Source organism: Suncus etruscus, chromosome 4 (assembly GCF_024139225.1).
Source record: "Suncus etruscus isolate mSunEtr1 chromosome 4, mSunEtr1.pri.cur, whole genome shotgun sequence".
In the NCBI taxonomy this organism is placed as follows: Eukaryota; Metazoa; Chordata; class Mammalia; order Eulipotyphla; family Soricidae; genus Suncus; species Suncus etruscus.
The window spans coordinates 78,386,841-78,413,640 of NC_064851.1; the positions used below are offsets into that span (position 1 = coordinate 78,386,841).

The following is a 26,800-nucleotide window of genomic DNA, read 5'->3' on the forward strand; positions in this document are numbered from 1 at the left end:
CTGAGACTGCTGTGTGCCTCTTGCTGCTGCTTCCTCCCTTGGGGTGTGTGGGTGGGAGGGGGTATGCTGAGGGTATAGGGTGGGGTGCTGCAGGCAGTGGGTGTTGGCAGTGCTGCAAGGCCGCCAGAGTTCTCTGTGTGCAGGAAGTGCAGGTTTGGCTGTGAGGAATGGAATGTTCCCTCTTGCCCTCCAAGAGCAGAAACAGCTGTGGAAGAACTTGAAAAGAAAATTGCTACATGGAAAAAAAATAAATTAATAGGAAAATAAACCCACACTTGAAATCTCAAGAAAACTGTAAGAGTAGTAGCCTCTCTTTCTTGTATGAAGAGCACTTTCTTCATTACAGGTATCACAAACTTCTACCTCTCATCTCCTAAGAAAACCTCGTGTGTCTCCTGTTGCTTGAATAGGAAATATGTTGACTAAGGTGGCCACCGGGTTATTATTATTTGTTGTCATTTTGTTATCCCTTAATAAAGCCTGGGAAAACTTACAACAAGCATTTGTTTTTCAGAGGACATCTCTGTGGGTAGATGATTGTCAGCACATTGAACAGGAAATCTTGTTTCTGACTGGAAATTCAATCCCATCAGCCAAGCTCCCAACAATATTTATTTTAGAACATTGTCTTTTAAAAATAAGTCCCTTAATAGTTTAAGCTTTGAATGCTTCAGACAGGGCTAAAAAAGTGGGACAAGCCTGGAACTTATCTTGTACATCACAGTTGCTTGCGCAATCCTCTCTGTGAGCGGTTATTGAAGTTTCCTTCTCAGTCCGAAAGGATTATTTGGCTATTATAGTTGGTGTTCCCTGTAGTCAGAAATAAATGGTTCTGATTTCAGGGCTGTTTCATGCTATCATACTTTCTGTACTTGCTTTTGAATGACATGTTAGTCTCAAAGCAGATCAAATCAAGTGGAAGAAAGTAGCCAGCCAAAGCCTAGATCCTGACAGTTTTAGAAGAGGCACCAGCCTGCTCATGCCCCCTGCGGTGATGGCACTGTTGGGCCGGTTGCCAGTCCAGCCAAGGATCTTTGCACTGGATAATGATGTGTATTTTGCACAGTCCAGAGATAAGAAACAGTGTGTGATTGTTATTGGCATTCTTGAGGCTATCTGAATGTGTACTTTGGAGATCAGAGAAGTTCATGAAGTAATACTTTGCTGTATTCTTAACAGTGGAAGCTAATAAGTACCTCAGGATTGAAGTATACCCTTTTCAGTGGTTATTTATACCCAGCCTGGGATTTTGGTTTTTGAAGGACAGTCTCTATAAAAGGGATTGTATGAGGTTACACACTAACTCAGGCAGGATTCTATGAATGAAAAAGGTTGATAACTCTCCCACCCCATATCCCTTCTTCAGCTGAGGTCAGTAATAGTTTTTGTGAAAGCTCAGGCTTTCATTTCGGGGACAAGAGTGTTAAAGAGCAGGATCGAATGTTTATGTGCAGTTCAAGGTCAAGGGCCTTTACCACTCCCCCATCCACTAAAAAAGTAAAAAAGATGAGCTTTAGTGATTAAATTTTTGTGCTGCTGCACTTTCTATTTACTTGGCATCTTTAATTATAACTTTAACCTCTGACCCTAATCCTCATCCTTATCTTCTAAGTAGTGGATACTTCAAGTATGGCCACTGGGCTGCGCCACCTGGCCTAGCAAGACAGACACCTCTAGCCTGGGATCAACTTATGTGGGTGGGTGTGGGGTCTTAGCTTTAATTGCAGGTGAGTACTTTGTGGAGCTTCAAAAATGCCTCTCCGAGGCCTTTCCTATACCAGTCAACCCAGAATCTTTAAGAATGGGATGTGAGGGGAAAGCACGGGTTAAGGTACATGCTTTGCATGCAGCTGACTTTGGCTCAGTCTCCAGCACTATATAGTTTCCCAGCAATTCAGGTAGGCCCACCCCCAAGGAAAATAAATGAGAAAAGTCAGGTTTTCATCTAAAGAACTCCTCTGATAAGAACCTGTCATAAATAAATCTGGCAGTTTCCAGACCCGTACCTAAAACTGTCTTTGCTGGCACTTAGAGTATCTTGGGTCACCTTGAGACTTTGGCTTAGCCTCTAGTTTGACCAGAGGCATTAGGTTAGTATCCAGGCAATTGACAGTCACATTCTAAATGAATAGTTCCCATGACCCTGAGTCTGGAGACCTTGAATTGCTGGTCCTGTGTGCATGATTGATCCTGGATATAGTGTCCCCATCAGCTCTCATCTAAGAACCAGGAGGGAGAAATCTGTCTTGTGCAGAGAAGAAAGTTTAGGCTTGGGAGTTGACAGCTATAGCTCATTCTACTTGCTTTTCAGAGAAGGAGAGATAAAAAAATAAAGAAAAGAAAAAAGAAATGTCTCTATATTTTTACAAGACAGAGACCTTTAAGAGTTAAATTACACAACTCCCATTTTATTTTTAAAGTCAGTAGATTCCTTGTTGCTGTTTCTGAGAAAGATAAATTGATACCACATGTTGCTCCCAGACAAAACCCTCTCTGTGTTCCAGGGGAAGCACATGCAGCTGGTGTCTGGGTTAGTGGACAGTCTCCACAAGGTAAACATGGTTTGGAGGGGACTGGAGTGGACATTGAGTAGCAGCAGTTCCAAGAAATGATCAGTTACTTTTGACTGGCACTGCACCTTTGAAATCCTTTTAAGAGTGAAATCCTTTCCTTGGAAGGACCTGCCCTCTCACCTTCTGGCTTAACTTATGATGCTTGGAAAACAGTAAGTGAACATTTGTGCAGTCACTGCTTCAGTGTGTGAGATCTGACAGTTGAGAGACCCTTTTGTGCCCGGCAGCTGATGAGTACTTGGCGTGCTTCATTTCCTGTTCCCCACCACTGAGGGTCAGGCAGGGATATTATTTTTTTTCCCAGTTTTGAAAAGGGGGTGGTTCAAGTCAGTGCACAGGACAGATCTGGCCCAGGATTGTGGTCTAGGATTCTGGTTGTAACCTGGTCAGCATGGTAGCCTGCAGGCTTCCCTTCAGCTCCATGCTCCTTCCCTGCATTGGCACCCACCTTACATGGCATGTGTGTTATCCACTTCATAAAGAATTACTGGGCTCCTTTTGCATGTCAAAAGGCAACTTCTCTTTAAACTTCATGTTTTGGGTCTATCTTCACAACCTATTGATTTATATGTAGTGACTGTGTGCATGTTAGCATTAGCCATACATGTATCTGACACTGAAAATAGTCTTCAGAATAGCAGGAAAAAAAGATTCTGATCAATAGAGTTGTCATTGTTCTAATTTCTTTGAGAAACACCAAGCAAAGAGTGTCTGGGTTGTGGGCTGCCCCACCACAATCAGCTCAGTGGTGACATGTGATAGTCTCCTGCTGCCTCTTACACCCCCACTGCACTGGCCTCTTTGAAGGATCAGGCCACGAACTGCAGCAGCACTTAGGCAAAGCAGAGGCTGCCCGTTCCAGGGCTTGCTTCAGTCTGTAAGAGAAGATTGAAGAATATTATTATCTCTGATCTCTCTTTAGGCACATTGTGTTCAAGTTGCTTTAAAAGGCTCTTGTGGTCTTTTGGGCCTAAGTCAGGGTAAAAAGTGCAGTGTTTTCGAAAATAAGACCTTAAAGTATTTTTTTTGTTTTGTTTTGTTTTTTTTGGGCCACACCCGGTAACGCTCAGGGGTTACTCCTGGCTATGTGCTCAGAAGTTGCTCCTGGCTTGGGGGACCATATGGGACACCGGGGGATGGAACCGCGGTCCGTCCAAGGCTAGCGCAGTCAAGGCAGGCACCTTACCTTTAGCGCCACCGCCTGGGCCCTAAAGTATTTTTCTTAAGGTGTTTGGTTTTCTCATCAGTCTCTTCATTTCTTTGTAATGAATTTTACTACATTATTCACTTGATTTTGGATTGGCATCATATTCTCGGCAAGTATATATGAAGTTAGTAGAAGGTAGGCCTGAGCTCTAATAATAGGAGTGTTGGTAGGTAATATTTACTGTATTATCATCTCCAGTAATTCTGGCAGTCAAGACTAGTTTGTCTGACAACATGTTGTAAAAAGTAAATAATTGTAAATCTCCTTAACAAGGGTTTGACAGGATCACGTGGTTAAATGTTCAACTTCCCCAGCTTTTCAAGTCCTTCATGTTGGTTTGGGGGTTGGGGCTTTAGGATTCTTTCCCTGCCAGCCATAACCCTGGTTGGTACAACCAACATTAGAGTAAAATTAGAGAATGGTGCTGTTCTCTTCTTTTTTATCTTGTGTTCTCTCACCTTCAGTTTTGATTTTGGAAAATGTTAAACCTTTATTTTCCAGTTTAAGAATAAAATCTAATTTCATACAATTTGGATTTTTATTTCTTTTAATTTTTCATCATCCTTTTTTGTTTTGTGTTTTGTTTTGATTTGGTCCTGGATTGTTTTTCAAGGGGTATGGGCAAATCCAAAGGACGATCATCAACAATTTCTTCCCAGTTAGAAACAAAAAGCGCTTTCCTTTTTTAGAGACATTTGAATGTGATAAAAAATATGCAGTAATCACAATTGCACTTGAGAGTCTCAACTTTTCCTATAAGCAATTTTGTCATCAAAATTAAAACTATACCACTGGTGCACTTAATAATAATTCTACATTAAAATGGAAACAGCTTGGAAGGAAGGAAGGAAGGATGGAAGGAAGGAAGGAAGGAAGGAAGGAAGGAAGGAAGGAAGGAAGGAAGGAAGGAAGGAAGGAAGGAAGGAAGAAGGAAGGAAGGAGTATTTAGTTGTGATAAGAAAAGTAGCTCTAGTTCTTGGGTGCTGGAATGGTAGGGCATTTGCCTTGCATGCAGCCGATTCAGGACGGACCTAGATTTGATCTCCAGAGTCCCATGTGGTCCCCTGAGCCAGGAGCGATTTCTGAGCTCATAGCCAGGAGTAACCCTGAGCATCACCAGGTGTGACTCAAAAACAAAACAAAACAATAAAAAAAAAGTAGCCCTAGTTCTAGCATTAATCCTCCTTTACCTTCAGTTCCCAATGACCAAACTAATGTGAAACTGTAGAAATTTAAACTAGTAAGATTAGAGAATTTGATAGGAAAACCATAGAATATTTTAATAGTGGTTATATATTTTTAAATAGAATACATTAAATGAATTAACAGAACTTAATGGAAACAAGTCTTTGGATAAAGAACTTAGACTTTAAATTAGAAAGAAATTTTGCAATTAGCTTTGTCTGTTACTATAAACCATCTTTCTTCATTTCTGGGATTGAGGTGTGGGGTGTGTTGCACTTTGATGAAATATTTCAGAAATACTATCACTCTGTTATCTGCAAAGGTATAGAGAACATTGCTTTTCTGTTTATATTTGTCATTTGTGTGTACACATTGCAGAAACACACAAAGTAACACTGCTTTGCCAACAGCTAGGTAGAGGAACTAATGATTAGAATCAGGATTTATGAGGAACACAGCAGTACATATTACTGGCTTCTAACATTCTAAAGTGGTGGGAGCATTTGAGCTAGAAATAGTCAGGCCTTACGTTTTTTTATTTGGGGGGGGCTCTTTATTTTTTATTTTATTTTATTTTATTTTATTGAAACCATCGTAATTTACAAAGTCCTTTATAGTTGGATATCAGACACACAATGAATCAAAGCCAATCCCAACACTAGTGTCAAACACTTTCTACCAATGTTCCCAGACTGCTTTCTCTGCTACCACTTTTTGCCCCCTGTCCTGCCAGTATAACAGGCAGTTATAATAAGTTTAGAGTGTTACTCTTTGGGTCTCTTGATTCTATTGTTATTGACTTTGGCTTGTTGGATATTTAGTTCTGTCCTTTATTATCCCCACCAATGCACCTGAGACCACTTGACCTCTGGCTCCATCCACTCTTTTTTTTTCTTTTCCCTTCCCTTCATAATTTTATAGAAAAAAATTAGAAATATGAGGTGAAACAAAGTAATTCATGTCCCAAGGTTCTATGGAAAAGGTGAGAACCCTTATCCAAAAGATAAAAAAAGGTGGTAGTTTTTTGGATAGATGCAGCAAAAGTTGGGGGGGGGGGTAATTAGGGAAAAAAAAGGGGGGGGGGGCCCGGAGAGATAGCACAGCGGCGTTTGCCTTGCAAGCAGCCGATCCAGGACCAAAGGTGATTGGTTCGAATCCCGGTGTCCCATATGGTCCCCCGTGCCTGCCAGGAGCTATTTCTGAGCAGACAGCCAGGAGTAACCCCTGAGCACTGCCGGGTGTGGCCCAAAAACCAAAAAAAAAAAAAAAAAAAAAGAAAGAAAAAAAAAAAAAACACCTTTGGCCAAAAAAGACCTTAGGTCTTGATGTTATGGATATTATCAATGGAATGTCAACCTATATAGACTGAAATTTGTCAAGATTATTGGGGATTAAGATTTTTAAAAATATTTGTGTGTGGAGTAACAAAAAAGTCCTCAAACGTCATTATTAACAGTTTTAATTATTTCTTCTGAACATGAATAGAACATTGAGTGAAGACCATGAACAGTTCTTCTGAACATGGCATCTTTTGCCTATTCCTTGCTGCCAAAGACTTGACAGCGCTTCTTCTCACAAATCTGAACCACATTTGGCTTTAGAGAGGAAGCAGTTGAGACCCTCAGTATGGCTTGAAGATGATCATCATTAAGTCTAGACCTGTACTTTGACTTATTGAAGTTCAATGTGCAGAATAACTTTTCATACAAATATGTGCTCCCAAAAAGGAACATGGTGCGCTTGAACATTCGGGAAAGCTCAGGGAAGCTGGGGGGCAATTCTCTCAAAAATTGCCCATGCATGTCTGCTTTTCCACTAATATCCCTGAACATGGCTTTGAGATCAGAGTTGCATTGCAGGTCAGTGAGCTCCATTTGAAGCACAGGAGGGGCATCTTGCACATCAAAGGAAAAGGGGTCCACAAAAATTTGGAAAGTGGCTCTGTGCTTTTTGAAGTCTGCAAATCTGTGATCAAATTCCTTCTCTAGCTTAAAAATAGCATCAACATATTTCTCACCACTGAATGGTATGCCTGCATCCACAAGTTCCTTGCATGCTGGGAAATGGCAAAGGTTTGTCTGAGAGAGCTGGGATTTCCATAATATAAGTTTTGTGGAGAATGTTCTCACGTTGTCATAGGCAGCACTGATAAGCTGACCCCGGGCCTTGAAACATCTTGTTTAGTACATTCAGCTTATGTGTGATGTCAACAAAAGCTAAGTCCATGAACCATTTGTGATCACTCAACTCAAAAACAGCATTCCCATCCTTCTCCATGAAGGCTTTCACTTCTTCTCCCAACTCAAAAAATCTTTTCAGGACATTTCCCCTGCTGAGCCAACGTACCTTGGTGAAATAGAACACATCTCCATATTCTGACTCCATTTCCTCTAAAAAAGCACGGAACCTCCTGTGCTTTAAGCCCCTGGATCTAATTTAGTTGATGCATTTCACAACAACAGACATCATATTGTCACACGGCAGGCATTTACTGCAAAGGGCCTGCTGATGGATAATGCAGTGAAGAGCAATGGCCTTCTCTACACCCTCCTCTTCAAGTTTTTTTTTTTTTTGAACAAGTGCCACCAGTCTATTTTTTCTCCCTGTCATTGATGGTGCTCCATCGGTTATTATTCCAACAAACCTCTTCCATGGCAAACCGGCATTCTCAATGGCATCACGCAGATGCTGAAATATCTCATTAGTGGTGGTCTGGCCATGCATTGCAATTATTGTGAGCAGCTCCTCTGTCAATACAAAATTGCAATCAACACGAGGGACATAAATGCGAGCTGCGCTGTGTCTGTTATATCTATGCCCTCGTCAAGAGCAACTGAGTATGCATCAAAACATTTGGTTTTCTCACACAGTTGATAAATGTCACTTGACATGTCAGAAATGTCTCTGCCACAGTGTTGGCAGAAAGGTTGATTTTGCTAAACTGACCTTTCTTTTCCAGACAGATAATACTTGCAGGCTGTAACGTGCATTTTTTAACAAACTCTCCTTCTATGAATGGTTTCCCTGCCTTAGCAATCATCTCACTAACTATGTAACTAGCTTCGACTGATGCAACATTCTCTTTGGTTGCTTTCTTGAAGAAGTCTTGTTGCCTTATTAGACATGCTTTAAGACTGGCAACCCGCTTGGCTCTCTCATTTTCTCGATATTTTGCACATTCCTCAGCATGTTTAATTGAATAATGGCATTTCAAGTTGTATTCCTTGTGCACTGCAACTTCCTCTGAGCAAATAAGACATGTGGGGATGCCCCTGTGCTCAACAAAGAAATACTGCATCTCCCACTTTTCCTGAAATTGTCTGTGCTCGTCATCAATCTTTCTCTTCACTGCAGGCTTTGATGAAGTCATGTGAAGGTATGACAAAATCTAATTCTATAATAAACTTTCCTTAGGCCCCCGATAACGCAAGGGACAGCGGGCAGGAGCAGCAGAAATGACGTCTGCGCTAGGCGCAAAGTATTCGCGATTATTCACTTACCAAATATTCACAATAAAAAATCGCATTAGTAAGAAAAAAAATCGCATTAAACATTTGCATACCCCGAACGGAACTGCTCAGGGTATGCAAATGTTTGATGCGATTTTTTTTCTTACTAATGCGATATTCATTGTGATTATTCGGTAAGCGAATAATCGCGAATACTGTGATATTTGAAGGCCGGCTGCGGGCCACAAAATGTTGTATGGAGGGCTGCGAGTTTGAGACCCCTGCTCTAAGATGAGTGATGATAAAGATTGGGCTCCAGAACTTGTTCTTGTCTCCCACTGAGTTATTTGGATTTTGTTTCAGAACTGAGAGCAGTTGGCATTGGTGTGACACCCTCTGTCCTCTCTCAGTGCCGGCGCCCTGCTTGAAACAATACACACTTACCTTGAAAAAAGCTCTGCTCTTTTGAAAGAGCAGCCTCCTTTATGTTTTGCTTTAATTTTATGAAATACTCCCTCAAATTATTGCCCCTATTTCATGAACAAAATACAACTTGAGATTGTGCTTTTGTATTATTTCTTAAAGGGTGCTTAAAGTTTATACCTAAATAAATGAAAGTATAAATTCTACGTGTATCTCTCAACCCTTCAGAATATGAGGCAGGCACTGATAGCCAATTTACAGGCTGATTATGAGAATTAAAGACACAAAATCTAACACTTGTGGCCTGGAAACCACAGGCACTGTTTCAGCAGTCTTTTAATCCCCCCCCCACCCCCCAAGTCAGACCACGTGCCTGCTCCCCCTGGCTCTGGTTCTAGATGTGGCTATTTCCGCTCTATTACCACGTGCCCTTACAGAGGCTTAATTTTGGTCTCCCAGTTTTAACCACTGGAGCTTGTAATTTTACAAAATTACACACATACATTGGGGGGTTAGAATTACAGTAACAGTTGATCATTGAAAAATACATAGAGGTATTTCGGAAGTCTGTAAAACGTTCTGGGGTTTTCTTAGTTTGGAATTGGTGGAACTAACAATTCATTAAGTGCTATATAAAAGAGTAGGTAATTGTGATCAATACTGTTAATTGTGGATACTCATAGAAACTCTCCAAAATCTAAAGCAAAGGAAACTGTCCTTGAACATGTCCTTAGGTCAATGTCTACTTTGCTTTGACATAGCTTCTCTCTTTCTCTCCAAGAACCTTAGTTTATTTGTTTTTATTTTATATATTCACGTAATGGACTACTCAGTAGAAGCACCTTACACATGTTATTTTCTGAACCTTGCAGATTGTGTTTTAAGATCACAATTTGTGGCTATTTTATAGAAATGTTTACTTTGGGAGGGAAGGGTTTGGAGGCTGACCCAGCAGTACTACCAATACTGCTGGGTGGGAAGGGGCTGTGTGGTGCTTGGGATCAATGTGAAGTCATTCACATGCAGAATAAGCACCATAACTGCTTATTATCTCTCTGGCCCAGTATTTTATTTTGTAAAGGAATGTAATTTTTTTGTTTTATTTTTTTTTGGGGGGGGAGGTTGTGGGCCACAGTGGGTGGTGCTCTGGGGTTACTTCTGGCTCTACACTTTGAAATCATTCCTGGCAGGCTTGGGGGACCATATGGGATGCTGGGTTAGTCCCAGGTCAGCCCTATGCAAGGCAAACACCCTACCATTGTGCTATTACTCCAGCCCCAAGAAATGTCATTTCTGAACCATTAGTAAAGATACTAGTATACTTTTAAAAGAGTAATAGCAAGCAAAATAAATCGTTTCTTGAACAGCATTTTCTCATTAAATCCCCAGTATGTTGCCTGTTTCCCATCCTCTTCTATGTCTTTACTGTAGATTTTTTTATTGTTGCTTTGGGGCCTTAAGTAGTGCTCAAGAATTACTCCTGGTACTGTGTTCAAGTATTACTCCTGGATCTGTACTCCTGGCAATGCTTGGAATACCATATATATTGCTAAGGATTGAACTGGATCCACTTCATGCAAGGCAAGAGCCTTAAGCCCTATACATCTATCAGTCCCCTAATGCTAGTTTATGAATGCTCATTGCCCAGATAAATGCCCTTCTTGATTGGGAACATACCATGGAATCACCTTGAGTATTATGGCTATTTCATTATGGGGAAATCATGCTGACTTTCTATGTTTAGAACCATTTTTCTGGTACATATGTAAAATTGTTTTCTACATGAATGCCATTAGTAATTCCCAACATTTGTTAAGGTATTGTAACTTTGGGGGCTGTTCTTTTTTCATACACAACGACATATACAATATTTTTGGCTTTAACTTGCAAAAGAAAAACAAGTCATTTGATCTGTGGGTCAGATGTTACAGATAAGGAGACAGTACTCCTCTCTTTCACTGCACATGTGGTAGTTGACAGATAGAATGATCCCCCACTGGGCTGTCAGCTCTCCGCTCCAGGACTCTGGGCTCTGTAAGAATATCCAGACTTTGTAGCAGAACTGGCTCTGGAACCATATCATAAATCACCCTTCCATCATTCCTGTCAGGGAGGGAGGATTGGGATGTTATTATGACCATAATGAAGATGGAGAGTTGAAATTGTTGCAGGCACATTAAAAGATTTTTCTCAAGTTCTGCTAGTGACAGAGATGAGACTAGAACTTGGTTATCCTGTCAGTTGGGCTTACCTGCCAAGTCAGGAGGACATGGGAGCAGTTATCAGGATTTAGGGGCTATTATTTCCCATTATTTTTCTTAAATTAATCTCTTAGTGTTGGATGGTTTTAGATGTATAGAAAACGTGTAAAACTAGTAGAGAAACCTCTCATATACTCAGCATCATTTCTCCTGTTAACATCTTGGCCATTTAAATGGCCTGTTTGTCACAAGTAAACTAGTATCAATACATTAGCATTAACTAAAAGTCCATCCTTTATTCAGTTTTTCTTGTTTCTGCTTAATTGTAATTGGTTCTAACATCTCCCCAAAGATACACTTACCATTCTTCCAAAAGCCCCTCGTGGACATTTTTGAGGATCCCTGGGCAAGAATTTTGTAATTGTACCTAACTGATACTGGGAATTTTGAGTTGTTTTATTCATGGTAGTGGATTTTTAGAGGAAGACTGCAAAGGAAGGTGCCGTTTATATCGCCTCATGTTCAAGGATCATGTTATCAGCATGACTTATTCCTGCTGATATTCCCCTGATCATCTGGATAATTTCATGTTTGTCAGGTGTTTCAGTGGTCAGGGTTCTCTCTTTTTATAGTCTACTCTTTGGATGTTACTATGCAGAGTAATTCTGTATTAGAAGGAAGAGAGTAACTGCATATTTAGAACTTTCTGAAAGATAGTCCTGCCTTCTTGTAGTAGCTTAACTAAATCTTCTCTATCACTTGCTAGAGAGATATGAAATTGGGGCAGGAGAAAGTGGAATCATGAAAAGGTTAGGTAAGAATTCATACCCATCTTAAGTTCATAGACATGATTAAGAAAAGGTAGGCACTGATACTAGCAGAAGATGGAATCTTAAGAAAATAGCCTCTTGAGTAATTAAACATCCTTAAGAAAGTCAAAAAGACTTGCAAAGAGCAAGAAAAGAATACTGTAATAGTAAGTTACAACTGTGAACCTCAGAGTAGGAAATGCAATTACTAGAAAGGCAACAAGACTCAGGAATTTGGGCAAAACAATGTCTTTGAGCTTAACCAGTTAGTCCCACATTCTCCTGCCATTTTCCTTAGTACAGCTATGAAGCCTATTAACATATTCTCATTGACTTCTCAGTCAAGAGGGCCAAGTACTTGTCAATGTTTTGGGTAAAGTCTTAGGATTGATCTTCCAGAAAACAAGGCTTCTCTAATTAGCTCATCTTTGCTCAGGTTTGGACCTCGATGGCTCATTTTTGCACTTCCCCTTCTCTCTCTACAGAACTCTATTCGGCACAACCTGTCTCTGCACAGCCGCTTCATGCGCGTACAAAATGAGGGGACTGGCAAGAGCTCCTGGTGGATCATCAATCCTGATGGGGGGAAGAGCGGGAAGGCCCCCCGACGGCGGGCTGTCTCCATGGACAACAGCAACAAGTACACTAAGAGCCGTGGCCGGGCAGCCAAGAAGAAGGCAGCCCTGCAAACAGCTACTGAGTCAGCAGATGACAGCCCCTCCCAGCTCGCCAAATGGCCTGGGAGCCCCACATCACGCAGCAGTGATGAGCTGGATGCCTGGACTGACTTCCGCTCTCGTACCAATTCCAATGCCAGCACAGTTAGTGGCCGCCTGTCGCCCATCTTGGCAAGCACAGAGTTGGATGATGTCCAGGACGACGATGCGCCACTGTCCCCCATGCTCTACAGCAACTCAGCCAGCCTCTCGCCTACTGTGAGCAAACCATGCACCGTGGAGCTGCCACGGCTCACTGACATGGCGGGCACCATGAATCTGAATGATGGGCTGGCAGACAACCTCATGGATGACCTGCTGGATAACATCACGCTCCCATCGTCCCAGCAATCACCCACGGGAGGACTCATGCAGAGGAGCTCCAGCTTCCCCTATACCACCAAGGGCTCTGGCCTAGGCTCCCCAACCAGCTCCTTTAACAGCACCGTGTTTGGACCCTCGGCTCTGAATTCCCTGCGCCAGTCTCCTATGCAGACCATCCAAGAGAACAAGCCAGCGACCTTTTCTTCCATGTCACATTATGGCAACCAGACACTCCAGGACTTGCTCACGTCAGACTCACTCAGCCACAGTGATGTCATGATGACGCAGTCGGACCCCCTGATGTCTCAGGCCAGCACTGCTGTGTCCGCCCAGAACTCTCGGCGGAATGTCATACTCCGCAGTGACCCTATGATGTCCTTTGCTGCCCAGCCTAATCAAGGGAGTTTGGTCAATCAGAACTTGCTCCACCACCAGCACCCGGCTCAGGGCGCACTTGGTGGTGGCCGTGCCTTGTCGAATTCTGTCAGCAACCTGGGCTTGAACGACTCCAGCAGCCTTGGGTCAGCCAAACACCAGCAGCAAAATCCTGTCAGCCAGTCTATGCAAACCCTCTCAGACTCTCTCTCAGGCTCTTCCTTGTACTCCACTAGTGCAAATCTTCCTGTGATGGGCCATGAGAAGTTCCCCAGCGACTTGGACCTGGACATGTTCAATGGCAGCTTGGAATGTGACATGGAGTCCATTATCCGCAGTGAACTCATGGATGCTGATGGGTTGGATTTTAACTTTGACTCCCTCATCTCCACACAGAATGTTGTTGGTTTGAATGTGGGGAACTTCACTGGTGCTAAGCAGGCCTCATCTCAGAGCTGGGTGCCAGGCTGAAGGATCGCTGAGGAAAGGGGAAGTGGGCAAAGCAGGTCAGTGCTCATTCCTATGACATAACAGCAGTAAGACGGTATGGGTGACTGGGGGAGACCTTTTATTTCCTTCGAGCTTTTTTGCCACATTAGGAAATTGAGAACTATAGATCTGGGTGCATGATGACATTTCTCCCAACCAGTTCATCTCAGTGTTTCTCACCTGCAGAACAAATAGGCTAGCAGATGCCCTTCTGCCTAATTTGCTGACAGCTCAGGAATTCCATTGCCAATAGAAAGAGTACATTGATTCTCATTAAGTGGTTTCATTCCTTAGTATCTAGTCATCCCCACTGACCTATGACACAGAGTCTCCACCCCCTCATTGATAGCTGGAGAGGATTAGAAAGAAGGAAGCAGTGGGGCCAGATTTAGACCAGAGAAAGATCCCAGCTAAGTGACTTTTTCTCAGATTTTTTCAGACCTGACATTTTGTTGATCTTTGATGTCATGTTGTTTCCATCTGTTATCCCAGTAGAGATTTACAGGTACATTTTTTTTTGTTTTTGTTTTTTTGGGGCCCACGCCCGTTTGATGCTCAGGGGTTACTCCTGGCTAAGCACTCAGAAATTGCCCCTGGCTTGGGGGAACCATATGGGACACCGGGGGATCAAACCACAGTCCTTCCTTGCTAGTGCTTGCAAGGCAGACACCTTACCTCTAGTGCCACCTCACTGGCCCAGGTACTTTGAATTTTCCTATGGAATACGTACTCTGGACTCTTGGATAAAGGAGTTTTTCCACCAGATCTGTTACATTCCTCCCCTTACTAACTAAGTGTTTTCATTATTTAACGAACTATCTAAAGGAATTAAGAAGACCAAAGTTTTTTTTTTCCAAATAGGGCTCTTAGGTGCTTCTTGTTCCCTAACTTATAGATGAGAGGTTTCAAACCCAGAATGACACGGACTGTGAATGGTGCCAGCATTTTTAGGACAGTGGCATTTTAATACAATAGGAATAGAAATTAAATAACATGGTGGGGTTGAAAAGACAAAATCCTGATAAAGACCACAAATTGAGGGTTCAACTTTATATCTACTTTCTGGCTGTTCTGTCACTAAGTCTCTAAGCATCCATTTTTAGTTTTGTAAAATGAGGATAAAAAGATACTTTTGGGGCTGGGCGGTGGCGCTAGAGGTAAGGTGTCTGCCTTGCCTGCGCTAGCCTAGGACGGACCGCGGTTTGATCCCCCGGTGTCCCATATGGTCCCCCAAGCCAGGAGCGACTTCTGAGCGCATAGCCAGGAGTAACCCCTGAGCGTCACCGGGTGTGGCCCAAAAACAAAAAAAAAACAAAGTTACTTTTGCTACTTCACAGGGTTATTGCAAGAATCAAGTACACTAAAGTACATGAAAATACTTTGTAAAACTGAAGAAGGATGAAATTAGTAGTAGCGTAGAATTAGATGAACAGACTGACAGATGAGGAAGCAAAGTACCCAAAGAGATCAGGTAGTTTGTTCAGAATCACAGAATACATATTTCTCAGGTGGCTTGAACCTTCATTTTTTTCCCCCTAAGTTTGTAGTGTTTATCAGAGGGTTACTACTAGATGTGAGCTTGCCCTGAAACTCTGCTCAATGAATAGGATGAACTCTGGATCTTCTGATAAGGATAGGTTTGTACCTCACATGTGTCCTATTCAAGAGCTCTTCTGTGTTCCTTTTTTAAAAGTTTCCAAATTTCAGCAAGCTCTGCACACCCTTCCTTTCACAGTATAAGAGAGAAATGGGATTCAGAGCCACAGAAACCCGAGCCTTGTCCCCATGAAGGAATGAGAAGGGTCTCCTAGAGTGAGCTAGTGCCAGCTAGGAGGCGAGAAAAGGGATTGTCAAGAGCCTTGTGCTGCCTGGGCTTCTCGGTTCTCCCTGGCTGATGGAGTTCTGATGTCTGTTTTTGGTCATTTAATGGATCTTAAGCTGGTGAAAAGACTGTAATGGAATCTCAATAAGGTCACCTGCGCCTACGCTAGCATGGCCAGAGTTGTAGCCAAACTCCGGCTGGTACAGACTTGCCTTAAGAATGGTGAGTATTTGGCTTTTAGAAGAATAAATGATTTATCTTTGAGGAAGAGGAATGCGATTGGCTATTGTGGACACATTAAATTTTCATTTGAGCATAGTTCTGAGAAGGCCATGTTCTTGATTTAAGTTCAGAAGACTGAAATAGAATGGTTTCCAGCTAGACTTTTTAGAGCTTAAAACTTGTGATAGCTTATAAACCTTCTAGGATAGATATCTCAAATTCTTACATTTATTTGAGATCATGGATTAAATCCTTTTTCCTTAATAAAAATTCTAGGACTAGGGCCTAAGCTCTAGTATGCATGCTGCTTCAATCTTAGCACCCCATATTGTTTCCTGAGCATTACTGGATGTGGCCTCCAAAAAAAGAAAAAAAAATGCTAGTACTAGAATATTATGGAAAACTTAAGACATCCTAAGAGGAGGCTGGAGAGAGAATAGAATTCAGGTGCTGGTTTTCTTTGCCTTTTGTGCAGCAAACCCTAGTTGGTCCCTAGCACTCCATGCTCATCTGAGCATTGCTCTGAGTACAGCCTTAGATGCCACAGCACCATGAGGTGTGGCTCTGGCCCTAAGAGGCTCCAGAACCACTAAACTGGTGCCCTGGGTAATTTGTTTATCTCTAGCACTGCAAGGTCAAAGCAACACTTCAGTTTGGGGCCTGCAGATTGAACTACATTTGAGAATCACTGGGAGGTGCCCACAGGCCTCCTAAGCACTGCTGAGAATGCCAAAAAAAGAAAGAGGTGAGGGATCCTACTTGGAATATTCTAAGATCAGTGACTCCCTTAAACAATTCCAGTTCTTTTCACTCTTTGTTCATTTTTTTCCTTACAGAATTCCTCTTTAAATTGTTTTGTCTTGGGGCCATACCCTATGGTACTAAGGGCTTGCTTATTCCTGACACTGTGCTCAAGTATCATTCCTGGCCCGCATGCAAGCCAAGTACCTTACCCGCTGTATTCTGTCAGCCTTCTTGCGGACTGAGGTTGTACCTTAACCACTTATTACCAGCCTTTCCTCAGCATGCCAAGGATGTTGCTCTGGGTTGAGTTTGCCTATTTATTTGCAAAGTGGTAGGCTCCTTGTTGCTAGACAGGTCCAAGAAAGTTTTGAATTCACTAAATAAAGTTTAGCTAATGAGAATCTGAAGTGAGTGGGGCACATTTTCTTCTGGACGACAGTTTCTTTCAATAAGTATCAAGTCATTTTAGCATTGACATCAGTTTGAGAGTTTGATTAATACAACTTTTGGGTGGGGGTCGGTTTTTGGTTTGGGGGCCCTTACCTGGCAGTGCTCGGGTTATTCCTGGCTTGGTGCTCAGAAATCATTCCTGGCAGGCTTGGGGGGACCATGTGGGATGCCAGAATTGAACCCAGGTCTGTCTCAGATTGGCTGTGAACAAAGCAATTGTCCTGCCCTATGCTTTCGCTCCAGCCCCTGATTAATACAACTCTTAATGTGAGGCCTGACAACTAATAGTTTTTTTTCTGATGGAACTGTGATTTCTCTTCAAATTGTATAAATCTTTTTTCTTTTATAGTGTCTATGATGGGATGTACAGCAAAGATGGAAGAAAGCAGAATATTTTGAATCATAATTTCCTTAAAAAAGTGTTTATTTTTCAATCTGAGCTATTTTTTAAAAATAAGTTTTTCTTATAGCACTGTGATTTACCAGTTTGTTCAAAATACAGTTGTTTCATACATTAAATACTCCAACACCAATCTCATCACTAGTGTGACCTTCCCTTCACCCATCTCCCCAGTTTCTCACTCACCACCCTAGTCTGCACAGACACAAACACATTAAACATATTGTTTGTTACAACAGAAAAGCTAATGACTAAAACTTAGATCGAGGAGTCATTCTGTGCTACTGGTTATGTCATATGGTGGTGTTTGATTAAAGCAATTTTCTGAAAATCTGCTAGTTGAGACTTTTGTGCTCTTCTTTTTGTAGTAATTTGATCTTCTTTGCAACGTCCCCAACAGATTTGCTGCGATCTTGCTGGACTAACAGCACTAAGAAATTTGAAGGTGTCTGTGAGCATCCATTCCAGGAGCTATAGAACTGGAACTATTTGGTGGCTCAGCAGCTTGAAATGAGGTTCAGTTGTGAAGCTGGGCTGTTTCTTTGTCTAAGATGAGGCTGCAGGCTGCTGTGCCTTTAGGCAGAAAGGGGAATCTCAAAAAGTCTGAACCCTCTCACACATACCCCCCACCCAAACAGATAACTCACTAAAGAGCTTATTCAAAGCAGTATGTTCTTGTCTGCATTCAACATTAAATTTTGCTCAAACAGTTGAAGAGTCTTTGTTGCATGTGAGGTTCTGCGTCCAATCCCTAATGCCACATGCAAAACCTCCAGAGCACGGCCAGGTATTGTCCTTGTCAGCCCCAGTGCCACTGGGCCAGTGCAGCTGCACATCTCTGGGGCTGAATACCTAACCTCACACCAGGCACCTCCAGACTGCTGGAAGTAACCCCCGAGCTTCTAAGCACATCCAGGGACTTCCCCCCTCCCTTTTCATTCCCTGCCAAAATTGTGTGTGTGTGTGTGTCTGTGTGTGTGTATGCCTCAAGTGCTTATAAAGAATGCTGTCACTCTTAAGATTGTGTGTGTGTGTGTGTGTGTGTGTATATAGATAGATAGATAGATAGATAGATAGATAGATAGATAGATAGATAGATAGATAGATAGATAGATAGATAGATAGATAGATAGATAGATAGATATGCCTCAAGTGCTTATAAAGAATGCTGTCACTCTTAAAATTTTGGTACACAGTTTGAAGAAGGGGTTTCTCCAGATTGGGTGGTTGGTTCTTTTATTCAGCCAGAACTTTTTTAAATTAATATCTCAAAGCATTATGATTACAAACATATTTGTAGTTATAAAAATGACACCCCTTCAACAGTGCAACATTCCCACCACAATGCCCCCCATTTCCTACCTGTATTTGAGACAGGCATTCTTTTTCTCACTACCTTGTCATAATAGTTGTTAGGGTACTTATTTCTCTAACTGCACTCATCACTCTTTGTAGTAAGCTTCATATTGTGGCCGGTCCTTCCAGCCGTCAGCTCTATTGTCCCACAGATGAGTGAGACTATTCAGTGTCTTATCGCTCTTCTTCTGACTTTTTTCACTCAGCATAATAGTTTTCCATGTCCGTCCATGTATAGGAAAATTTCATGACTTCATTTTTCCTGACAGCTACAAGTATTCAATTGCATGTATGTACCACCGTTTCTTTAGCCATTCATCTGTTGAAGGGCATATTGGTTGTTCCAGATTCTGGCTATTGTAAAACGTGCTGTGATGAATATAGGTTTGAGGAAGGGATTTTTGTATTTTATTTTTGTGTTCCTAGGGTATATCCCTAGGAGTGGTATAGCTATATCAAATGGGAGCTCAATTTCCAGTTTTTTGGAGGAATCTCCATATTGTTGTCCATAAAGGCTGGACTAGACAACATTCCAAACAACAGTGAATGAGACTTCCTTTCTCCCCATGTCCCCGCTGGCACTGATTGTTCTTGTTCATTTTGTTTTTTTGTTTGTTTGTTTTTGTTTTTGGGCCACACCAGTAGTGCTCAGAGGTTACTCCTGGCTCTATGCTCAGAAATTGCTCCTGGCAGGCCTGGGGGACCATATGGGATACCAGGATTCGAACCACCGTTCTTCTGCATGCAAGGCAAATGTCCTACCTCCATGTTATCTCTCTGGCCCCAATTGTTCTTGTTCTTTGTGATGTGTGCCAGTCTCTGTGACATGAGATGGTACCTCATTGTTTTTTTTGATTTGCATCTCCCTGATGATTAGTGACATGGAGCATTTTGTGTGTGTGTGTGTGTGTGTCTTTTGGCCCTTTGTATTTTGTTTGTTTGTTTTTTGTTTTTCAGGCCACACCCATTTGATGCTCAGGGGTTACTCCTGGTTAAGCACTCAGAAATTGCCCCTGGCTTGGGAGAACCATATGGGACCAGGGATTGAACCGCAGTCGCAATCTTTCCTTGGCTAGCGCTTGCAAGGCAGACACCTTACCTCTAGCGCCACCTTGCCAGCCCCTGTATTTTTTTTTTTAATGTTTTATTGATTCAGTGATTGTTTGATTAATTTTTGGGTCACACCCGTGTTACTCCTGGCTACACGCTTAGAAATCGATCCCAGCAGGCTAAGGGAACTGGTCATACGGGATGCTGGGATCAAATTTGGGGCCATCCCAGGTTGGTCATGTGCACACCCTACTGCTGTGCTTTTGCTCCGGCCCTTCAAGACAATTCTTTTTTTTTGTTTGTTTTGTTTTGGTTTTGGTTTTGGATCACACCCAGTATCGCTCAGGGGTTACACCTGGCTCCAGGCTCAGAAATCACTCCTGGCAGGCTCGGGGGACCATATAGGACTCTGGGATTTGAACCAATGACCTTCTGCATGAAAGGCAAATGCCTTACCTCCATGCTATCTCTCTGGTCCCTCAATACAATTCTTAAGGAAACTTCAGGTGCTCAGAGCCAAGGAATTCTGATGTCAGTACTTCTATAGCAGTGGCCAAGGTTGAGTCTTACCATCTTAAGGCCATCATCACAATCTCTTACTTCCTCCACAAATTAACTTATTTGCTGATATTTATGATACAATTTCTGTATCTTTATATTTTATTCAAAATGTTCATGCTTTGATATACTCCAAAGTTGGACAATCTATTCATATTGAGTTTTTGTTTGTTTTGTTTTTGTTGCTATTGTTTTTTGGTTTTAGGGCCACACCCAGCACTCCTCAGGGGTTACTCCTGGCTCTGCACTCAAAAATCACTCCTTGCAAGCTCAGGGGACCTTACGGGATGCTGGGAATTGAACCCGGATTCATCCTGGGGTTGGCAAGGCGAATGAATGCCTTACTGCTGTGCTATCTCTCCAGCTCCTCATATTGTTTTTTAAGTCTTCTTGAAGCTACCAAAGTCCCTCAGTTTTCATTGAATAATCCAGATTGTTAAATGCAATTTCTGTGATGGTCTATGACCATCAGGCTGATCCTTAATGGATAGTTTCCTGTTCTCTGCAGATGAGCAGAATTTCTATTATCTCTGTATCTTACACATATTGGAATCATTGGAATCATGAGCTTTGATTAGATTCATATTAATTTGACAAGACCATATGTAGAGTGTGTTTTATTATCAGAAAAGAGATGCATTGTTTCAGTATGTGTGTGAGAGAGTGAGTGAGTAAGAGATGCTTGCCATAGAAATAGGATTTGGGGCCCTGGGAGAGTTTTGTTTTCTGGGTTTTGACCACATCCAGAGGTGTTCAGGACTTACCTCTGGCTCTGCTCTCAGGGATTTTTTCTGGTGGGGCAAGGGAACCATATATGATGCCAAGGATCAAACCGTGATCATCCACATATAAGACAATCGCTGTACCCATTGTACTGTCACTTCAGCCCAAACATAGGAATTTAAAGTTAAGATCATTTTAACATTGTCATTAAACCACCTGTTGTTCAAACCACCTTGCTGCGGGCCACCTCTGTTGGCTTGGTGTCTAGTGGTTGTCCTCTACTTGGGCTTCCTCTGTGCATTTTGAGCATAGTTGACTGGAAGATTGTCCTCACCAGGTCCGAGCGGCAGAGTGAGGGATTCTGTAGGGCACCAACCCAGTCCTCAGGGACAGGCTTTGCCACTGAAAAGACACTGGGATTATTGGGAGGTGACATAAAAGAATCCTTCTATGGGCCAAGCTTTTACCCACACTACCCATTGTTTTTTTTCTTTTCCCCTCAATAGTATGTGTAGCTGAATCATTCCACTGTCTTCCTGAGGGTCCTCTTTGGTATACAAAATATGTTCTAACACCCCCTGCAGCATTCTCATCCCTGAGTCACTGTTGTTAGAGGTCCAAGAACAAACCTGAAAGCTAGGCTTTGGAGGGAGGAGGGGAGGCTCCTCACCTGAATGCTAGTTTGGCCTCTGGCCTGGCCAGCACTTACACACCTGTTCTCTTTCCCTCAGTAATAATTCACCATATGAAATGGCAACTTGGCAGCACCTGCCAAGATGTGTTTTATAAAGAAGCCCCTTTTGATTTCTCTTCAGGCAGTTCTGGAGCAGGAGAGGCTGAGGGCTCTAATGCAGAAAACCGGCTCTCCAGAGGCCAGGCCCATCAGAGACCATCAGGCTGGCCCTGGTTCCCTTCTGCAATTTCACTTTATCATCCATCCCAACCTAGAGGACAATGACATGGATTAAACACAGCTGCTGTTTTGCACCTGCCTCCTGATTTGTTTTGAGCTGCTCTACTGCCATTTTGATATCTCATCATAGAGAATGAATGGGCTGGAAAGATAGTGTAGACTAGGTTCAGGTCTTGCGCATGGCTGGCCCTAGTTCAAACCCTAGGACTGCACATAGTTCTCTGAGCACAGCTGGGTGTGGCGGCTTTAGTAAATGTTTGCAGATAGTTGTGATTTGTGAGGGACTGGGGGCAGGAGCCCCTTAAATCCTTCTTGGAGGGGAGTAAAGCAGATTGTGGGGTTTCTTAGCTCTGTGCATTTATGCTCTGAAAAACATGCCTGTCTTTATGAAGCTTCTCTGTTGGAGAGTTCTTTCCTATCCTAGGTAGTACCTACTTTGTGGGTGGGGTGAGGTGGTGCACATCTGGCTTTAAATTCGATTGAGAATGAAGTTTGTGGTGATTCATGTGGCTGTGTAATTTTTCCAGGTAGGTGTTCTTTCATTTGAGCAGAACCAGAAGTGCTGCCTTCTCTTTACTCCCTGGATCCTCTTTGCCGTGAGGGTTTTGAAGACAAAGTGTCACAAAGTCCAAATCTGTCAGAGTGGAGTGGTTGAGCAGCATCAGAAATATTTCTGTTTTATTCCCAGATTAAAGTTGATTGGGATGCTTGTGTTTTCTGTGGCGTTTTTCTCTTTTGGAGGCGTTGCCTGATCGTAGCACATCATGTGATTTTTGTGATAATTAGGCAGAAACTTGTCTTCCCTATAGATGCCGAGATTATAGAGGGACTTATTCTCACCAGAGACCAGATGACAGCATACAGAGATATTTTTAGAAAGAGCCTCATCATTTGGTCTCCCCACTTTGTTTTCCTTGCATGAACAGCCTGATTTCTTGCTTATTTGTTGGGGTTGTTTAGCAGGGGTGGAGATGGTGGTGCAGAGGGTCCTCACCGAAATCAGCAGAGTTACTGGTGGGACAGATAGGACAGTGCTAGCATAGATTTAGTTCATTGACTGGTTGGTGGCTATCATCCTCTTCAGTGGCATTGCCCCTCTTCCTTCTAGAAGTGCTGTTTTCTTTGAAGGGCATCAGCCTGAATACCAAAACCTCACAGGTTATATCCACAGTTACAGTGACAGGGCTGCCTCAAAACTTTGGAATTTATACCTGCATCAGTGCCTGTTCAGAGGCTGGTCTTCCTCCTTGTGCTCCTTCTCAGTCCTGACTGAGTCCCCAAAGAGCCCTTTAAGTCTGGACAGACTTTCCATGGGTATCTCCCTATTGGCACTCAGTTGCCCTCCTTCAAGCATGGCCGTGCTTTGATGTTCTCACACTATCTCACCACCTGCTCTCCTTCCTTCACTCCATTACTGTTTGGAGTGAATTTTTGAATGAACTGTGTCCACAGTAAAAGACCTGGCCTCTTCCGATTCAGCTTCCAGGCACAGAAACCCTTCCAGACTGAGGGTGATTGGTCAGGGAGGAAAGGGGATACTCTTGGATAGGAGTCCTATTCTCTGGTTTGTGGAAAGGTGGTGATGGGGTTTCCTGCCCAAAGGCCACTGCTGGAGGTGTTGGTGCCTCATTTCATCCCTCCTTTGGTGCTGACAGCCCCCTCATTAGCAAGCTGCCTGCTGGACCTGTACTTGGGGAATGAAGCATGTCTCCTTCCCAGCACACACTGGCTTCCGTTGTTGAATAATTAAACCACAGGGAGTGGGGATGGGGCCTGAGTTAGGTAATACTTTACAGTTTCTCCCTTGGCTCTTACAGTAGGTCAGGATTGGGGCTTGGGGACTCTCATCCCCTGATGACTAATTGCATAGTGATGTTAGATTATGGTTTGTTAAGTGTAATTATAAAGAATAAAAAGGCAGATCCCTTTTCAAAGATGCATATCAGAGCCCCTGACTCTTCATGCTTCTGAGTTCTGCATCACAACATGGACTGTGGTAGGCTAAATTCCTCACAGCTACTAATCAAGGTGTCTGGTCTTTACACTTTTCCTCCCTCAAATCTATAAGCCATTCTTCAATAGAGCAGGGTAATATTTGGTTCCTTTAAAAGTAAAGGCCAAAAAGCCTACCAACTTGTAGGGTGTAGGGAAGCCTCTTTCCCTCCATCATGCTCCCTCCCTCCCATCAGACAACTTCCCTTTTTCTCTGGGGAGCTGTACCCAGGGTAGAGAGGACCATGGGAATGTATAACCTTACAAGTGTCCTGAGGTCTTTGGAGATTGGTAATGAAAGGTAAGATGTCAGCCAGTCAAGCCACAGGAGAGAATGAAGTCACAAGTGCACTTTGTAAAAATTCCAGGTGAACATATGATAATATCTACTCCACAGAGGGAGAAGCAAGGAGAAATACGTGCAGGTATATGTGCGTATGAGAAAGCAAGCGCGCAAAAGGCAGCATGCACTTATTGATGCATTTTTCATTACTTGTTCACCTTATCTGATGAGTTCATGTTGCTTCATTACCACTTTTCTATCCATTGCTTGGCATAGAGCCTTTTTTTCCCTACTGTGACAGTCAGTTGACTCTCTATCCACCATCATAGATCCTATCTTGAGGCCAGTTGTCTTAGTTTCTTTAGCTACATTTCTATAAGCGTACTTTTAATTTTAGTCTTCTGACTTTTTAAGGTCACATGCGTCTGTTAAGATGTGTGTACATTCAAATGCTCGGAGAAAGACCTCTTATGTGTGTTATACCTTTGAAGACTGTTGGAGACAAAATAATAATAATGTCATTATTAATATGATGTTTTATGGGAGGGTGTTTGGCTATTTGCATTATGTAATTTTTTTCTCCACATAGTCTTGATATAAAAAGCCAGCTCCTAGAGAAAGGAGATAGCTCAAAGGGTTGGAGTGTTTACCTTGCACATCCAGGTCACGAGTTCAATGCCAGCACTGCCATACTTCCAGGTAGAGATGCCGTAGAGACCCTCAGCACCACTTCACTCGGTGTGAGCATTAAGCCATCTGGTCTCATTAGCAGAGTGTTAACAGGAGAGGCCCCTGACTCATCTGAGCATTACTTAGGAGACCCACCTCCAAAAAAACTTTGTAGATGTTCACTTAGAAAGGACTTGCTCCTTTACGGGGGCAAAGGGGGAGAAAGTCAAAAAACCTTTACCCATTAGTACAGATATCAGCCTCTGTGGAAAGGGGTTAGTTATTGCACCCTGGTAATGAAGAGAGATCTTCGGAGGGATGGAGACAGAAAAGTCTGTCCTCCCCTGAGAGTATCTGCCCTCCTTCATTTTTGTGTGAAAATTCTGTCTCTAAAGAAACTCTCCAGTCTGAAAGCTTTGAGCAAAACCTCCTCTGCCCCTTGGACATCCTACATTGAAAGGGTCCTGCATCACTACACCATCCTGAGTGAACCACCAGAGTGAATCAGTCTTTTTCCTTTTAAGCTTTGCAATAGCACGTCCTGGGCTCCAGCACAGATGGTAGGTTAGGTGGTTTTCTTGTCCTTGGGTATCCAAACTTTTGAGACCAGCGTGGCTTGCAGGCAGGTCCACCTTTCTGCCAGACCCCCTGGTTGGGCTGTGGGACAGAGATGAGACTGAGAAGCTGTACCCAGGATGCCATCCCCCTCCACCCCTTTTGCTGTCTGAATGCCCTTACTCACCTTTGACTTTCTTTTTCTCCTTCTTTTAGACCCTCAAACTGACACAAGAACTACAGAGAAAGAAAAAAAAAAAACCCTTTGCCAAATCTGCTCTCAGCAAGTGGACAGTGATACCGTTTACAGCTTAACACCTTTGTGACTCCCGCACCATTCCCTAGCCCAGCAGAGACTGTTAACGGCCCCTGAACCCCGGGTGAAGTACCCCAGGAACAGAACTCTCTCTAAAGTATGCAAAACCTTCCTTGTATTGGGTGAGGATGAGCCAGCCACCTGCCAGCGAAAGACAACTGCGCCCTGTCAGCACCACCCACCACTGTGGAGCACCTGCGCACTGACGCCGTGTTTCCGTGCCTCGATGGCCCATGGGATATTAAGTGTTGTTTTGTGTTTTCCTTTCTGGGTTTGTCATATGCATTAACTTGCAGTATATTTCTGTTGAAATGTTAACCATTCTCTCCCTGCAAGTTTTTAAAATGTAAGAACAAGATTGTATTAGTGGTCATTTCTGACTTGAGGTATTTTTGTACAGGTTTGAGCCCATGAAACACTATAGCTTAAGACATCACATAAGCCAAAAGGAGGCAATTTCGTCTTGGATTGGGTAGCAAGAAGTCCTTGTCTAAAATACGAATCAAGTGGCACAATTGTCTGCCTGCAAACACCAGTCCAGGTCCAAACCTGCAGGGGGCACTTTCAAGGAGTACCGAGCCCATCCTGGCCCTCTCAGGTTCTGAGTCAGATGGTCAGGCCTGTAGTCTCTCCGGTCCATATCCTCAATGTGTGGTTAGAAATTAGCATAATTTTAAAAGAAAGAAATCAGTTCAGCTGTCCACTCATTGCCAAATGCCATGAAAGGATTTAGTATATTAGAGAAAAGGAACCCTACACAAGGTAGTCCTGTTTTGCTTTGCAGAAGAAACAAACTTCCAGGGGAAGGCTTAGCCTGCAGTGAGCCATGTGTGCAAAATGGAGTTGCAGCCCAGAGCAATGGGGCCTCCCTGTCCCCTTAACTCAACCTCTGGTTGTTTTCTGCCTGGCTGTGTTTAATCCACTGTATCTGCCCAGCAAGTATGAGTGAGAGGCAACAGCAGAGCTGTTAGCTTTGATAGAGCTTAGACTGTGACC

General features: G+C 42.9%; 1 protein-coding gene across 1 annotated transcript in view; it reads left to right on the top strand.

Annotated features, from left to right (window-relative positions):
• The window catches only part of FOXO3 (forkhead box O3), a 118,244-nt gene extending 92,064 nt beyond the window's left edge, over positions 1–26,180 (top strand). Inside the window, exons 2-3 of the mRNA XM_049771186.1 lie at positions 12,333–13,768; positions 25,705–26,180. Coding sequence (XP_049627143.1) covers positions 12,333–13,733 — 1,401 coding nt within the window. The 3' untranslated portion in view covers positions 13,734–13,768; positions 25,705–26,180. The remainder of the gene's footprint in view (positions 1–12,332; positions 13,769–25,704) is intronic.
• Positions 26,181–26,800: the final 620 nt, after the last annotated feature.